General features: G+C 33.2%; 1 protein-coding gene across 1 annotated transcript; it reads right to left on the bottom strand.

Moving 5' to 3' along the window:
• Window positions 1-16451: 16451 nt before the first annotated feature.
• On the bottom strand, window positions 16452-19052 carry LOC117330008. Its single transcript, XM_033888234.1, has 2 exons — window positions 19026-19052; window positions 16452-17442 (listed from the first exon to the last, which is right to left on the bottom strand). The coding sequence occupies exons 1-2, from the start codon at window positions 19033-19035 to the stop codon at window positions 17048-17050; spliced, it is 405 nt and encodes a 134-aa protein (XP_033744125.1). The 5' UTR covers window positions 19036-19052; the 3' UTR covers window positions 16452-17047.
• Window positions 19053-19231: the final 179 nt, after the last annotated feature.

The raw sequence follows: 19231 nt of genomic DNA, 5'->3' as shown, positions 1-19231 counted from the left end.
TAACATATAACCACACAACACACTGTAACATATAACTACACAACACACTGTAACATATAACCACACAACAAACTGTAACATATAACAACACAACAAACTGTAACATATAACTACACAACACATTGTAACATATAACTACACAACACATTGTAACATATAACTACACAACACATTGTAACATGTAACTACACAACACACTGTAACATATAACCACACAACAAACTGTAACATATAACTACACAACAAACTGTAACATATAACTACACAACACATTGTGACATATAACTACACAACACATTGTAACATATAACTACACAACAAACTGTAACATATAACCACACAACACATTGTAACATATAACTACACAACACATTGTAACATATAACTACACAACACATTGTAACATATAACTACACAACAAACTGTAACATATAACCACACAACACATTGTAACATATAACCACACAACACATTGTAACATATAACCACACAACACATTGTAACATATAACTACACAACAAACTGTAACATATAACTACACAACACATTGTAACATATAACTACACAACAAACTGTAACATATAACCACACAACACACTGTAACATATAACTACACAACACATTGTAACATATAACTACACAACACATTGTAACATATAACTACACAACACATTGTAACATATAACCACACAACACACTGTAACATATAACTACACAACAAACTGTAACATATAACCACACAACAAACTGTAACATATAACTACACAACACATTGTAACATATAACTACACAACAAACTGTAACATATAACCACACAACACATTGTAACATATAACCACACAACACATTGTAACATATAACCACACAACACATTGTAACATATAACTACACAACACATTGTAACATATTACTACACAACACACCGTAACATATAACTACACAACACACTGTAACATATAACCACACAACACATTGTAACATATAACTACACAACACATTGTAACATATAACCACACAATACATTGTAACATATAACTACACACCATGTTTTGACATAAAGAAATTAATTAGATAATAGAATATGCATTATACAGACGATTGGTGTAAAACAGTAAGTATCTATTGATGTTGTGTGATACCTGTAACTTTGTTCCCCTCGTGCTCTGTTCCCTGTCCACTGCCGCTGTATATGTTGATTAGAATGTGACAGACTAATAAATGGAATTCTCTCAAAATCATCTGAAATAAAATAATGATATAACGAAAACGTTCATACATGTATCTACATATTTATTTTATGATGCAAAGAGGACTGATTGAGTATACGTTTCAACTCTTTTGAATTTGACGTCACAGTCTAGTGAGTTAATATGCATTACGACCTCGCAAACGAAACAGTTGTGAAGGAAACATACGCATTGAAAATACCGCCTTCAGAAACATTTACAAAATTGTTCATTTTTATCTTATTAATAAGATCACATTCCAATTTCAGTTCAGTTCATGTTATTTATTTCTATGTATAAAAAATAACATTAAAAAAAACCCAAACGAAAACGAAAGCCTCTAGATGGTCGCTCTTTGCCATAGTCTCGGACCAACGTCCTTCTGCAAATATCAATGGCTGTTCATTTGAATATCATTAATGGCAAATAGTAAGTGATTAAAGATGTTTTATAATGCACATGAATTCTGAAGTCAATCTAACTGTTTAATTTTGTTTTATTTTTTTTTCACATAGTTTTATTTTATTGTTTCACTCTAATGGTTATCGTTAGTTTGCTCTGCTATAAGTATTTCCATTGAGTACAATGACTATAAGGATATGGCCTCTTGGAATTTCACTGGAAGTGATTGACAGATTAAGTTGGAAGTGCCGACAAAAAAAAAAAAAACCAAACAAACAAACAAAATATGATATTGTCTCAAAGCAAAACATAGAGCATTCCCAGTCCAAATAAACTTTATAACATTGGGTATTTGATGTTAGTTTAAAAAGAACCCGATTTTTTTGTCACACAGAAAAAAAAGAAAAAAATAGAAATAAAGAAAATACTAGTATACGTTATGTAGATAGCTGCATGAAATGTGATAGGATGTGTATGTATGTATGTGTGTTTGTATGTATGTATGTATGTATGTATGTATGTATGTATGTATGTATGTATGTATGTATGTATGTATGTATGTTTGTATGTATGTATGTATGTATGTATGTATGTATGTTTGTATGTATGTATGTATGTATGTATGTTTGTATGTATGTATGTATGTATGTATGTATGTATGTATGTTTGTATGTATGTATGTATGTATGTATGTATGTATGTATGTATGTTTGTATTATATACTACAGTTCTTTTCTTCTCTTCTTTTTATTTAGTATGAATTGTTGTATTGTTTTAATAAGTGATTAAAGTTAATCCTTATATTTGCTTTTGTAATTTTGATTTTTACAATTTTTCTCAGTCGCACTTTAAACTACTCACAGAGGATAAATTGAATACATTGTAGTATCGTTTTGATATTACAGGTTTTTGAAACCGCCGCCATATGATGTCGGAAATTACCGCAAAATCGGTAAACAAATAAATAGAAATAGGCCTAGTTCAACAAGATGAAATAGTTTCATTTGGGTTATCTTCTAAAAGGTACCGAAACAGCTTCCGTTATTTTCTCAGTTCATTTTGTGAATTCAATATGACATTAATTGAATTAATTCTAAGCAATTGTATAACGCCGATATTTTTCTCATACTTGTGAGCATTACTCGGGAATATATTTAAAGTGGTTTTGGCGCGGCATCGATTTTAAATAGTAGGGCTACCTAGACGGAAAGAAAGTTGGTTTTTCAAGTCCAAATGTTTGACTCAATGACTTTGTAAGTAAACATTAAACGCGCAGTTAGAAGACGTGGATCCCGTGAGTATTCCACAGGAAAGAGATGACATCCTGGTCAACTGTGAAGGAGTTTATTCCAGATGGATCAATCAGGCACGGCGACAAAAGTAGGCCCCCAGCCGTGTGAGGACCTTTTGAGTTAGACAAAAGGACGAATGCAAAAAATCGTATTTGTATTTTATTCAATTAATTATTCCGTAGATTTCCGTAGACATAAGCTATCATAAAGAACGTATTTGCTTATTCGTAGCAGATGGTAGGTTTCAATACTGTGGCAAACTCCCCCTCATCGTCGTTGCCTGCTGGTCCCGGCTATAATCACGAATGTACTGACAAAATGAAAATGAAATCTTATTTGTATCTTACTTTCCTTTTTCCTAAAAGTCATTCATAACTGGTGTTACTTGATGTTGTATTGCATTATCTCATTAATTCAAACATAACGAGTAAGAGTACTGAAAACCTCAATATCATATGCATCCTTCGTGTTAGGCAGAGCAGATTCAACGGGGAACATGTAAATGATGAGACGTCACGAGAATATTAAAGTTGCAACAATGTACAACAATGTACGGATGGGACACAATTAACCCTCATTATCTCTGCATACATGGTGTTGAGTACGTGTTAAATCTTATACCTACTTAGATACCAAGCTTCCCCATATTGTGCTGTATATTGACGTTGGAATTCGGTCCAGTTTACGAATACACGTAATACATGGAAAACCGCACCAAACTGAGCGTGACGTTCTCATATTATCGAAAAATAAAGTTCAGTAGCCTTATGTTTAATTAAGTTTGAATGAGTTTTTACAATTATTCACCGCTGACTTTAAATGTCACACTTTTTTTTATTTCCTCTGTTTAAGTTATTGTGTTTTTCATTATGGAGGTTTCTGTGTGTTTTTGTCTCTTTTATTCTTAGTTAGTTTAGTTTAAATCAATTTTATTGCATAATGACAAATGGATTGGACAAAAGTTATGCAACTTACCAACGTCCTTTCCGTAACAAATGTGTATATACAATGTTTCACGTGACATAATTATTAAACTTTTTTTTAAACAAAAGGTTGGAAAATGTAAAGCAGCGAAATAGATTGTGAACACCAAGTATGATATAATGTTTATCGTTTATACATGCAAGAGGTTTCAGTGGCCCTGACGGCGCAAGTAAAACACTACTGTTCATACACTCCGATCCTTCTACTTTCTAAGAGTTCGTCACATCCCGTGCTTAGAAGCTTTCTCCAGTCTGACGTTGTCCATCTTTGATCACTCCATGGAATACCTAATTACTTAACCTTACTTCGCCGGCAGGACCACTGAAACACGATGCAGTCTATATATGTAATTTCATGATAAAGTAATATGATTTAAATGATACTTTAGGATACTTATGATATACTTATGGTGTTCGAAAAAGAGGTTTAGATTTATTAAAAAAAATAATTGAAAAGGGAGAAAACAGTAAGGAGAAAAAAGAAAGGAAGAAACATAAGAATAGCACTAACAACCCGGCTTTTGATACAAATGGTAGATATCTTATTAGTAGAAACAAGCAAGTAGATACTATATGTTGAATCTTTTGGAATCTAGAATAAACGTTTGTACAGACCTACAGATAAGAATATTATGGTTAGTGTCTAGATTTGGGTACCCAGACAAAAGATGTTCTACGGTGATTCTGTTATACCAGTTCAAGGAATCAATCATTTTGTTACGGGACTGTTCATGGTTTTTACAGTGTAGGAAGAAGTGGGAAGAATTTTCGCAATAGTGTCCACAGTCACAGATAGCGTTTTCTGAAAGATGGGCTTTATGAAGGTCGTGCTTTAAAGGACTACAGCGATTACGTAATTGACAATGTAAAATATTGGCTTTTCTTGAACCATATTCAAGGAATTGTTGAATTTGTGGTGGATTAGTATCTTGGTGAGTTAGAAAGGTCTTAAATTGTCTGATGGATTGCGATGATTTTGCTTCAGTTGGTAGGTTGTTCCAAGAATTAGTTGTGTTTGGGATAAAAGATGATTTTGTAATTTGCAGTCTATAGTAAGGATTTTGATAGTCATCTCTGTTTCTTAGGTTGTAGTTAGTATAGTTAGACACTGTGTGTGGGAGTAGGGACTTTAGGAAAGAAGGAGAGTTATCATTACGAATATTATAAAACATACACAATTTTCTATTTTTCCGTCTATCAGCTAATGACTGCCACCCTAGTTCACTATATATAAACTCTTTCTTAGTAAAGATAGGTAAACCGGTTATGATTCGACCAGCTTCGAACTGCATATTCTCAAGTTTGTTAGTTAAAGTGGCATTACAGTTGTCCCATACTTCAGAGGCATACTCAAAAAGTGGTCTAATAAAAACAAGGTATATTTTTTCTAAATTTTTCCTTTTTAAAATGTATTTTAATTTTCGTAAAGTTGCTATGTATTTTATGGTTCTGTTTATATTGTCTTCGATATGGGTATTCCATGTACCGCCACTGTTAAGGACTACACCTAGATGTTTGTGACTGGTTACAATAGGGATCGGCGTGTTATCGAAAAGAAATTTAGGGTTAGAAGGAATTGCGGTATTAGAAATCATGATTATTTCCGTTTTAGTGGGATTGAAAGTCATTAACCATTTTTTCGACCAGAGATTCATTTGTTCCATGTCAAAGTTTATTACCTGTTCAACATCGAGTAAATTTTTGGAAGAGTGTGTTAGTGCGGTGTCGTCGGCAAATAGTCTTGTAACAGAAAGTAGTGTGTTGGAGATATCATTAATATAAACCAGGAAGAGAAGTGGCCCTAATACTGATCCCTGAGGAACTCCAGCTTTTATGGATAATTGTGAAGAAATAGAATTTTGCAGTACAACTGATTGACGCCTGTTTGTTAAGTAATTTTTTATCCAAACCAGAAGTTTGTCTTTTATCCCATATTTTTCTAGTTTTATTAAGAGACCCTTATGCCAAACTCTGTCGAAAGCTTTAGAAAAGTCACAAAAAACAATAGCAGTATATTCATGATTCTCCAGGGCAAGAAGTATGTTGTGATATAATTCGATTAGTTGGTGAGTAGTAGAGTGGTTAGGTAGGAAGCCAGACTGTAAGTTATAGATAAGTTCATTACTAAAAAGATAGTTGTAGATGTGCTTGTGGACAATGCGTTCAAATAGTTTTCCAAGACAGCTAAGAAGTGAGATGGGTCTATAGTTATTAGCAAGTTCAGGTTCACCTTTTTTGAATTCTCGTAATTCTTCAGTTCTTAAATATCTTCTATTGGTTCAGTTTATCCTGGTGTTCAATTAGATGTACAGTGTTCATTTTACTTTTGCTACATATTTCTTGCTTAATTCAATTCTGGTATTCTAGTTCCTATTAACATAAAGATTCTAATTTTAAAAAAACTGGACCAAACATTTAAAATTAGCTAAACCTGACGTCCGCGCAGAATTTGTTTTCCTCTATGTGCGTTTGCAAACAGGCAGATGCTCGCAATAGACGAGTGGTCGTGAAATGGACAGTATGGACAAAATCCACCCGATGGATCTCCCTGTCCTGAATATACAATTTTTACAGCCCATGTTCCGTACCGAACGTTAACAAGTTTTGCTCGTTGGTTCAAGTGAACCAGAATGTACTTCTGACAAGTAGCAAGTCACCACTGGGACTCGCACTGCGGACCTTTCATCATCCAATCGAACTCTATTTAGAGCGAAATACCTGACAACCTGAACTTGTAAGACGACTCTAGCAATGTGACCTTTTACTCTCCACTTTTACACTACACACTCCTTCGTAATGTCTTCGACCCCGAAAAAAGAACTACAATTCGGAATTCAGTCATAAAATAAACACTTACCGTTAGTTAAATATTAATTGAAATCCTCTTCGAAATTGTCACGATTGGTCCCAAAAAATGAAACATAAATCCACTTCTGACAATTCTACCTCTGTTTCTGGTCCATCTTCTACTGCCTGCAAACCAGCTGAACATCCAAATATAAAATCAGTCACATCGTTTGTTATAGATTGAATATCAAATTAACTATTACTCCATACCTAACATGGAAACAGGTTCATTAATAGTTAATACTCGCAGACCTGTTACATTTAGTGGAATAAAGGAGTAAACAGCTCCACATGATAGGTGCACTTCTGTATCTCGGTCGATATCTAAATTACTTGTTATTGTTTGGTAGCACAGTCGAACATCACGGCGTGTAAACATATCACTTTTACTATCAGACGTCACGGAATGGTTTGAATATGACCATGGCATGACATTATCATGCTTATCTAAAATCGTCCACAAACATTAAACATGTACGATATATCTACCAACTAGTCGCATCATTAATAACACACGCAGCATAATTGTAAACTAGAATTAAAAAGAATACCTAAGTTATACAGTATATCAAATTAATAAGCTCCATACAGGTGCTACGTCTCCGACATGATTACGATCGGCTGATTTACACAATACCAAACGGACAGACTTCACGCTACGCTGAAATATCAACTTTTCCTTTTATTCTGTAAATATACTGTTAAACAGTAAGTCTCGAAGAAATTCTTATTCTTAAATTTTATTTCATTCCAGAGATGAATGCTGATTACCCTAATGAGAAATGGTCGACATCATGATCCCATTAGGAAATCCTCTGCTTCCTTCTTCAATATGAAATGTGACTTAATCCGGATTTGCCCTAGATTTGGCGTGTGTCGTCGATGGAGCAAAAGGAATTATTTAGGACACGAGTAATTAAGTGTATGATACGCACCTTGCTGCGGACATGTTAGCCTTAAATTATAGAAATTTTTGTTTATCTATAACCTCTTTATCAAAATCAAAATAAAAAAATCAACATTTCAACAATTGAATCGGAACAGATGACTTAACAAACCACATAATGCATTATTCTATCTTGAATTTTAAATACATATATATTTGTTAGATTTTTCTAATGTTTACTACAGTTTTATGAAAAGAATAAGAAAAAAATAAACTTCCGCGTTTTTCAAATCATAGTTAAAATGTACAATTTTAAAGGCGTGATTTTAATTGTTGTTAGAAGGATTCCTTAAATACTGCAAAAAATCTTGAGGATGCGAAATTTTGTAAAGCACCACGTGCAAAAACAAACAAACCTTACTTCTATATGTAGGTACGACTTATTGTTTCTATTACTTACTTCTACAGTAAGTACGACTTATTGTTTCTATTACTTACGTCTACATGTAGACACGACTTATTGTTTCTATTACTTACGTCTACATGTAGGTACGACTTATTGTTTCTATTAATTACGTCTACATGTAGGTATGACTTATTGTTTCTATTACTTACGTCTACATGTAGGTACGACTTATCGTTTCTATTACTTACTTCTACATGTATAAACGACTTATTGTTTCTATTACTTACTACTACATGTATGTATGACTTATTGTTTCTATTACTTACTTCTACATGTATACACAACTTATTGTTTCTATTACTTACTACTACATGTAGGTATGACGTATTGTTTCTCTTACGTCTACATGTATAAACGACGTATTGTTTCTATTACTTCTACACGTAGGTACGACTTATTGTTTCTATTACTTACTTCTACATGTAGACACGATTTATTGTTTCTGTTACTTACTTCTAAATGTAGACACGACTTATTGTTTCTACTTCTACATGTAGGTACGACTAATTGTTTCTATTACTTACTTCTACACGTAGGTACGACTTATTGTTTCTATTACTTACTTCTACATGTAGACACGACTTATTGTTTCTATTACTTACTACTACATGTATAAACGACTTATTGTTTCTATTACTTACTTCTACATGTATACACAACTTATTGTTTCTATTACTTACTACTACATGTAGGCACGACTTATTGTTTCTATTACTTACTTCTACATGTAGGTATGACGTATTGTTTCTCTTACGTCTACATGTATAAACGACTTATTGTTTCTATTACTTACTACTACATGTATACACGACTTATTGTTTCTATTACTTACTACTACATGTAGGCACGACTTATTGTTTCTCTTACTTACTTCAACATGTAGACAAGACCTATTGTTTCTACTTCTACATGTAGGTACGACTTATTGTTTCTATTACTTACTTCTACATGTATAAACGACTTATTGTTTCTATTATTTACTTCTACATGTAGACACGACTTATTGTTTCCATTGCTTACTTCTACATGTAAGTACGACTTATTGTGTCTATTACTTCTACATGTATACACGACCTATTGTTTCCATTACTTACTTCTACATGTAACGTGTTAGGCACGACTTATTGTTTCTCTTACTTACTTCTACATGTAAACATGACCTATTGTTTCCATTGCTTACTTCTACATGTAAGTACGACTTATTGTGTCTATTACTTCTACATGTATGCACGACCTATTGTTTCCATTACTTACTTCTACATGTAAGTACGACTTATTGTTTCTATTACTTCTACATGTAGGTACGACTTATTGTTTCTATTACTTACTTCTACATGTAGGTATGACGTATTATTATACCTCAGACTTGTATCACAGCTTCTGATTAGTGAAAACCATGTCACGTGATTAAAAACATTCGTTATGTCAACCACAACTTTCCAAATAATTCATTATTGACTTGCTGTCGCTTTCGAAACATCATGTCACCCTCTGAATATCATAATGTCACCCTCTCGTGAGCCCTCCAAAATCGTTATGTCACCCTCTCGTGAGCCCCAACTCGGAACTCTCTTCCGTAACGTCTTCAAAAGTAGTCGAATCAGAGAAGTTCCGAGTATTCTGCTTGACAACAACAATGGCTGTCGGCGGACGCTATCGTCTGCCAACAGAGGAGGAATTGGCGAAATTGTTACAAGAAAAGGATTCTAAAAACACCAAAAGGGTCATCAATGTGGCTGTGGATTCCTTTAGACATTTCCTATCTGCAACAGGTAGGCCTAGACCAAGGATTGTGAAAACTTCGACGTCCATACATTGAAAGTTCAACTGGGAGAATTTTATGTCGGGTCCAGAAAGACGATGGGGTACCTCTTAAAAACTTTTCTTAAAAACTGTTGATAGTAATAAATAAACTTATTGATACCAAAATTAATTCACTTATGTTTTTTTCGGTATAATAAAACAATTACTGCCCTTGTTCCGAGTTGACATGAATATTTGCCCACCCTTGAGGTGTCATGTCACCCTCGGGCAACGCCCTCGGGTGACATGACACCTCTCGGGTGGTCAAATATTCATGTCAACCCGGAACAAGGGCAATAATTGTATATTGTTTCTCTTACGTCTACATGTATAAACGACTTATTGTTTCTATTACTTACTACTACATGTATACACGACTTATTGTTTCTGTTACTTACTTCTACATGTATAAACGACTTATTGTTTCTATTACTTACTACTACATGTAGGTACGACTTATTGTTTCTATTACTTACTTCTACATATAGACCCTATATTACGCTTGAGCACTAAGAAAGTATCCCAGCAGCATGTATGGGACCTCGTAGAATTGTTTAAACACTCAATAGATTGTGAAAATGAAGCAGTTAAATACAAATTATGTGATAAAATATTATTAAGATATTATTCTGCATTTCTTACTAGAATGTCCATGTTTATATTTAAGTCGTGATAAAATGATGGATGGTGTTGTTGATGCTATAGAAGTACTATCGTATTTAAAATTTTCAGAATTAAGCAATGAAGTTCAATGTAGTTTTTTACTTGGTGATCGCTCAAATGTATATTTATCAGATATAGAATGGGAAGCACTGTTATCAAATATTTCTAGATATATCAATGGAATGTTGTACGAGATGGAGACTTTATTGTAATTAGCTTAAAATATGAAATATTAATATAAAAGTTCTTATCATAAGATGTCCATTATTGTATAAGATAAAAGCATATTTGTTTTTTTTGTTGCTTTCTACAATTATTTTATTGTATTGTACAATTATAATGCAGGAATATATCGTAAGTTATCTATCTATTTTTATAAATATATCTGTATGAATCGATATGTATATTACCATGTTCAATATTAAGTCATATCACATTATATGAAATGTAAACTGTTTGACATACAAAATCTCTGTTGAAGAGGAAATAAAGAATGTCTGTCTGTCTGTCTGTAGACAAGACTTATTGTTTCTATTACTTACTTCTACATGTAGACACGATTTATTGTTTCTATTACTTACGTCTACATGTAGGTACGACTTATTGTTTCTATTACTTACTTCTACATGTATACACGACTTATTGTTTCTATTACTTACTTCTACATGTAGACACGATTTATTGTTTCTATTACTTACGTCTACATGTAGGTACGACCTATTGTTTCTATTACTTACTTCTACATGTATACACGACTTATTGTTTCTATTACTTACGTCTACATGTAGGTACGACTTATTGTTTCTATTACTTACTTCTACATGTATACACGACTTATTGTTTCTATTACTTACTTCTACATGCATACACGACTTATTGTTTCTATTACTTACTTCTACATGTATACACAGCTTATTGTTTCTATTACTTACTTCTACATGTATACATGACCTATTGTTTCTATTACTTACTTCTACATGTATACACGACCTATTGTTTCTATTACTTACGTCTACATGTAGGTACGACTTATTGTTTCTATTACTTACTTCTACATGTATAAACGACTTCTAACTTCCATATATTCTACATGTATAATTATTGTTTTATAACTTATAGACACCGGAGTAAATCGTACTGTAACCAAAAGGTGTTTCCTGGTGTTTTGAAGAACAGACAATTTTACTCACAACTATTTCAATAGCTGTTTCATATTGAAGAGCGTTATAGATGATTTCACAACAAAGCAAATTGTAGTTGTTTATATAAAACATTTAAGGCATTACAACCATCCGGCAAATTACAGCAAAATTATTGAGATCTGGTCTACCCTAAACATTCATCATGTGATTGAGGATTCTGTCTGAAAGACAAAATTGTATATTTGTTAATAATGAATGCTTAATTGCAATACTTTAGAAACATTTTGAATGTGACTGATACTTTATTGAGATGATTTGTTAGACTTATATAAACTATTGTGGACCAAGTCACTCTACAAATGAAGTAAAACGTGTCTTGTATGTGACGACAAACCGTGTGTGATCGTTTATGGAAGTACCGTGCTGATGTCCTTCATACACACAGTTACATTGTCACTTGATGCATTGCAATGATCAAAATAGATCAGTCATGTTCAAATTCCTGTAGATTATATCTGCTGTCATTTTAAAAGGGTATACCAACCCAATGACGATGAAATATCGATTGTAAATGAATTTTGTTTTGCCTTTACAATTTCTGTATACAGTATAAAAACTACCAGTCGGCCGTTAAACATATCAAGTAAATCTCATTTAATGTGCATTATTTATATTTTACCGATGACGCCGAGTTTTCTTGTCGTCCCCGTTCTGCACTTCTCTACCATTATTTTATTGACAATGTGCCAGGTATCGGGAATATGAATACGCAGATGGCATACATGTATAAATCGTGTATAAATAAGTGGAAAGCAAGATTGGAGACTGATAAAAGCAGTATTGATGAACGATAATGAAGTAGCACAGTAATATTTTATCATCCTTTTCTTGTGTGATATTAAATCAAACATGATTGTTGATAAGGGCCAGTTGTAACCACACTAGTTGGTGAGAGTGATTAGGGTTGCGGTTTTTTGTCTTGGATATGACTTACGTTGACAGGTCGGGTGTCGTCAGTGAAGCAGAAGACGCCTATTCTTCCGGAACATCTGGTCTTATTTTCCATGTAATTTTAAATGGTCGCTGTACAAACATGTATTTTGTTAGTAATTTTCCCTCTTTTTAACCATGAATTAGTATCATGGCTGATGACTGTAACATCCAAAAAGACATGGTACGAATTTCACCCCCCGGTACATATATATGTGTTTTATTATCAAGGGTTATGACTCCTCGTTAGATAAAACTGTTGAACGATATTCGCTTGTTCGGTAAAATGTGGACATGTTCGCCAATGGAAGCTAATTATCGAAGGCAAGGAGGCTGGGTCAGGTTGAGTGATACGGTCCAGTTAAACACATAGGGCAGGGAATCATGTCTATATTTAGATCCATAAATACAAAGGACGCAACCTATTCCAGTCAGAAGCTGAAGGCAGAAAGAGGCTGAGCGAAGTGAGTACGGTAAAGGTCAATGGCTGGTAGTTTATGCTTTATACACTTGTATTACTTGAGATGTTCATTTTACTCACCTCCTTTTCCCATCTTGCATCCTGTCTTCTAAATATTTTGTATTTTACAATTATGTGCACATTTTTCATGCTGTATACTTCATAGCTAATTTGCATTGCTTATTCGAAATGCTTCTTTTTCATGAACACGGGGACCATTTTTGAGCCATATGTCCTTTTATATGATACATGAACATTATATATATATAAATTCTCCATTGGACGTTAAATGTATCAGTTGAGTTAGAGAGAATTATGTATATTGATACTCTATTGGACGTTAAATGTATCAGTTGAGTTAGAGAGAATGATATATATCGAAACTCTATGGGAGGTTAAATTTATAAGTTGAGTGAGAGAATTATGTATATTGATACTCTATTGGACATTAAATGTATCAGTTTAGACAGAGAGAATAATGTATATTGATACTCTATTGGACATCAAATGTATCTGTTGAGTTAGAGAAAATGATATATATTGAAACTCTATTGGACGTTAAATTTATCAGTTGAGTGAGATAATTATGTATGTTGATACTCTATTGGACGTTAAATGTATCAGTTGAGTAAGGGAGAGAATAATGTATATTGATACACTATTGGACGTTAAATGTATCAGTTGAGTAAGGGAGAGAATAATGTATATTGATACTCTATTGGACGTTAAATGTATCAGTTAAGTTAGAGAGAGTTATGCATATTGATACTCTATTGGACATTAAATGTATCAGTTGAGTGAGAGAGAGTTATGCATATTGATACTCTATTAGACGTTAAATGTATCAGTTGAGTGAGAGAGAGTTATGTATATTGATATTCTATTGGACATTAAATGTATCAGCTGAGTAAGGGAGAGAATAATGTATATTGATACTCTATTGGACGTTAAATGTATCAGTTGAGTGAGAGAGAATTATGTATATTGATACTCTATTGGACATTAAATGTATCAGTTGAGTGAGAGAATGATGCATATTGATACTCTATTGGACGTTAAATGTATCAGTTGAGTGAGAGAGAGTTATGTATATTGATACTCTATTGGACGTTAAATGTATCAGTTGAGTGAGAGAGAGTTATGTATATTGATACTCTATTGGACGTTAAATGTATCAGTTGAGTGAGAGAGAGTTATGTATATTGATACTCTATTGGACGTTAAATGTATCAGTTGAGTGAGAGAGAGTTATGTATATTGATACTCTATTGGACATTAAATGTATCAGTTGAGTGAGAGACAGTTATGCACCTGTTACTTGTTATTTATCAATGTTAGCAATGTGAAGGACTTTATACCAATAATAAAAACATCATAACTGTGATGATTTAAGCTTTCGTCGGTTTTGTATCCTTGTGAACTGATTTATATGACGGATGTCACCGATTAAGCTGAAACTCATGTTCCGTATTCGAAAACAAAAGTTGAAAAATATAAATTCACAATTTGATACATGTGAATACATGTAAATTATGTCTGCTATTGCATCCCTACAAATATATGGCAACTGTGAAAGTGACTTGAATGTTGATATGTGCATTGCTAGACAGTATTCGGAAACACTGGATGTGGAGGGGGCCTTATCATATTGAAATAACTTGTGCCTAATCCGTTTTCTATATTAACGTAATAAAACATGTTGAAACCGAATTCGGAAACAAAACTTGACTGGTTTTCTTGTTTTCTGATAAATATTAGGTGCATCAGAGGTCCAAAAAGCCGTTTGATGTGATGTGGATTCAGCGGCTGTTGAAACATACACTTATCCTGGATGCACATTATTAAGTCCCTCTATTCCCGGATGCAGTAGTCTTCAATTGTACCGGATCTGGATGGAAATCTGCTGGATATCTTATATCCGGGCACTTTGCAAAGTCTCCTCCATATTTTATCGACAGGAGAGCGTTGATTTTGAGTGTTTGCTTGCCGAATACTGGATACGCGCAGAGAGTTTCGATTAACTTTACAATCCACTTGAAAATCTCTCTCGGTTAAGTCTCGACGTTGATGTCGTTTTCTTCGATGCGGATAAAAGCTTCGTCTAACTTATACGGCTGCCAAAACCATTTCCAAAGTTGGTTTGTCCAGTCGGTCGGCACGTAAATCTCCTCGACTGCAAACTATTGTGGTACTAGTCGACTATATGTTGTCGTCGCGGAAGCTTCTCAGTCGCTCGATGTAACCGCTTCAGATGAAAATAGTTTTGGCCATGATGTCCTCTTTCGTCTATTAATGGAATCTAACCCAACGAAATGTAACACTTATATACAAACATAACATTATAGATATATTTCCACAGTAAGTTAGATTTAATTCATGTCACATTTACATACAACAAAACATCATTGATATTCCTTGAGAAAGATAAATTGACACCATGGAACATTTACACACATATATGACATTATTGATATTCCTTGAGTTAACTAACATGTTCTTCTGGTTGGTAAGGTCGAATGTGAATAGTATATCACAACCAGTATTGGATTGAAGCGCGAGGTTTCCGTGACTACATTCTTTACATTACTCAGTCAAAAATACACACAAACGTGGCATTCTTTACATTCCTCGAAATAGCTACCCCGACGTTTTTGAACAACAGGACATTGTTAAGTTAACCTGCGTTATTAAATACATGCACATACTAGTGAATATGATTGCCACAACTTGAGTGTAGAACATATTGGCAGACTTCTTTCCTCACACTACGTGTCAATGTTGACTAAGTCACTCCATATTAATCATCAATTATTTATTTCATAAGATATTAAGATAATTGTAAAAGTGCTGTACCAAATATATTGTTGTGACTCCTTGTGAGTAAAATAATTGAAATGGAGAAACGTTTTTTCCTCAATTGTCACGGAGAATGCGGGAGGGGTTAATCTGTCTGTCAACGGCTTTTGTAAATGTCAGCGCTGTACATGGATACACTTGACGTCAAAATAAATTTGAATATAGATCTTACAGAACAAACGGATGTTTTTGACTTCTAAGACCTATTATCACTAAAAGAAAATATATTGAAAATGAGTATTGACCATGTATGTCTTAAATTCCTTATTTGAAAACTAAATTAAATATATTGATTTAACATTAAATGCGCTACAGCAGTTGGTAAACTATTCGTAAACGTTTTGCGTTTACGCAATTTACCTCGTGCTCCATTGGATTTATGATCTCATTAACTATGCAAAAGTAAATTGTTAATCCTTTGCATAACACTTTTTCTATTCCTGATGCTTGCTAACCTGGGTCTTTGTTCCAACTGGCGTATTTTTGTTTCTTTTTAACACGGATGGCTTTACCTGTGCGCTTGTGGAAACGGTGTTTGTTACATAAGAACATAGAAACAGTTGTGAATATTTTTGCTACCGAACACATGTCGGGTTGGTACAAACTAACAGTGGGTTATTTTGTGAAATGTATTGTATTCACGAATATTGCATTCTTCACTGTATCATGTTCACGAATATTGTATTGGTTACTGTATTGTATTCGCGGATATTGTATTGATCACTGTATTGTATTCCAGGATATGTATGTATTATACAAAACCACTACAAGTGAATAGCACATCAAATATCAATGTTGTCATTTCAGTAGCTAATCGACGAGGACAGCCGTCTTCTTTTTATATATTTCACTTTCGCATGATATTTTGAAGAAAATAAAGATTTAAATGTCCGTCAATAACATAAATCATTATGCTAGTAACCTTGGATTTGAAATATTGAATGTTTCCCTCATAACGACTTATGCACGTTTTTAGAAGTGTGTTCTCTGTCATACTGTTAACGCAGTCTGTTACTTGCCTAGGGGCTGACTTAAGCATTCTTTGTCTCCGCTATATTTTCTCTGTTTATTGCAAGTTCTTTTCTTAGTCCTAATCTCCTTCCCTTTTTTCCTTTAACACTCCTTTTTACGCTTGTTGGTTTCCTACGATTTTCGAAATATTTGACGAGACCAATTATATCTCCTGCACTTAGAAATCCCAACACCAATACCAGCATGGTAATTGCTACGATGCCAAATCCTATCGACGAGGTTCGCGTGTCCTTCATGGATATTTTCTTCATGATGAAACTCGTGAGTGTAACTGTTTCCACTTTCAACTCTTTCCTTGTTTGTTCTATGGCCTCCCTGACTTCCTTCATTGTGATATTTTTGATATTCTTTTTAAACTCACAGCGTCTATTACAGCGACAGTGTTGTTTGACCCCTGTAGGAAACAGAATGTTAAATAAAACAAAACCAACACACCGTCAGTACATAAAGACAATAATGTAATTCAAAATCGTGGTAACATGACCAAATATCAATAAATAATAATTTGGAAAAAAACTTATAACAAATAATAATAAAAAAAAAAATCATGATCGTTTTTAAGATTTTCTTGTCATATAATTCCATAAAGACTTTCATCTTTCTATATTAACCAATAGATATATGAATGTAATAATCATAGAAAATCCTTTACTGGGATTTCACTAACTATAATGTATGGGGTTATCAAAGCACAACTTTTGTTACATTGTTTGACTGTTTGTATATTAAATTGGAATTACAACGTTCTTGTACTTGTTAATAGTTTCTTCTGTAGAGTTACTTTGTGGTAAGTGGTAGTAATGAACCACTATAATCAAACCTAAAAAAACTATGGTGTTTTTGTGTCAATAACACGCAATAGGAGCATTTGTTTGGTCGAATTTGACTTTCTGTGCCGATGATTTTTTTTCTTAAGACCTTGACATGCAATTGGCGGCTGTGAATGATAGATTACAAACATGACATAAAGGGAGGCATTTCAATCAATAAAAATGCTTCTGCATACTACTATTAAAACATATTATCATATTAAGAATGATTTTTTTCAATACAAATAGTTAAGCTGTGGAGTTTGGGGCCTTTTTTCAGAAATATACAACGTCATCTTTTACCTCAAACTCACCAGTTACATATATTTCCTAAAAGCAGTCTTGTCGTGTCCGGAGTTCTCAATAGTGTCTCAAAAGAGCATTTTCAGTGTTTGAAATGCCTCCCTTTATGAAATATTTCAAAAAAATATTTACAACCGCCATTTGCCTCTCAAGGCGAAAAAAGAATCGATATTTATACGTATGTAGATTAATATTCGGTCGAATCATGTTTGTATTTAGTGCTATAAACATAGCATAATGACGTGCCTATTTTGCGCAATATATGTGATATAAATGAGCATTTTTCGCAGCAATGCCAATGGTTAGTTATAATTCATACTGGCAATACTGACAAATGATCAGTTTACTTCTGTTGAATTTCGTCACATTAGTGATTTATAGGCTTGTAAAATATCATTTATATGCTAAATATCTTTCAAAATTTAAATGCAGAACTTTTTATATAAAGTGTTAAATGTGATAAAATGGTACAAACTGAGTATTTTGCCATGGAAATTAAGGAATAGTGCATACTTAAATTGCTAATCTGAGCAAAATAAGCAAATTAAACAAATTTAATTTCTAGAATTTAAAAGAAAATAATATTTTTGTTAGTTCCATACAAATCTAACAACACATATAGAAGATGTATTGATTTGTCCTGTAATAGGTTCAAACAGCAAAATTCACCTAAAACAACATTTAATGTTAAATTGGTATCTTTGACCAATCACAGCACAAAAACGAGTGCACGGACATATAAATCTTTCTGGCATTTTCTACTATGCCATTAACTCTCATTTCCAAAATGCATATGGGACAAAAGTTTTATATAGGAATATTTTGATATCAAAGATGTGACCATCCGTCAGATGGAAATACTCACGCGCTATCATTGGTACAAAACATTTTGGATTCCCTGAAATATGAACAAATATTCTATTAAAGGGAATAAAAATCGTGCAAAAATGTTTCGATAAAAAACAGGAAGGATTGTTTTATACTCATCACAAACGTTTTCCAGCTTTTGATAGTAAGATTATATTTTACGATCTTAATTAAGTAACAAAATATTTCAATGCATCCAACAGG

The sequence above is a fragment of the Pecten maximus genome, chromosome 6 (genome assembly GCF_902652985.1).
Source record: "Pecten maximus chromosome 6, xPecMax1.1, whole genome shotgun sequence".
NCBI classification, from domain to species: domain Eukaryota; kingdom Metazoa; phylum Mollusca; class Bivalvia; order Pectinida; family Pectinidae; genus Pecten; species Pecten maximus.
This window is presented reverse-complemented; position numbering and strand designations above follow the sequence as displayed.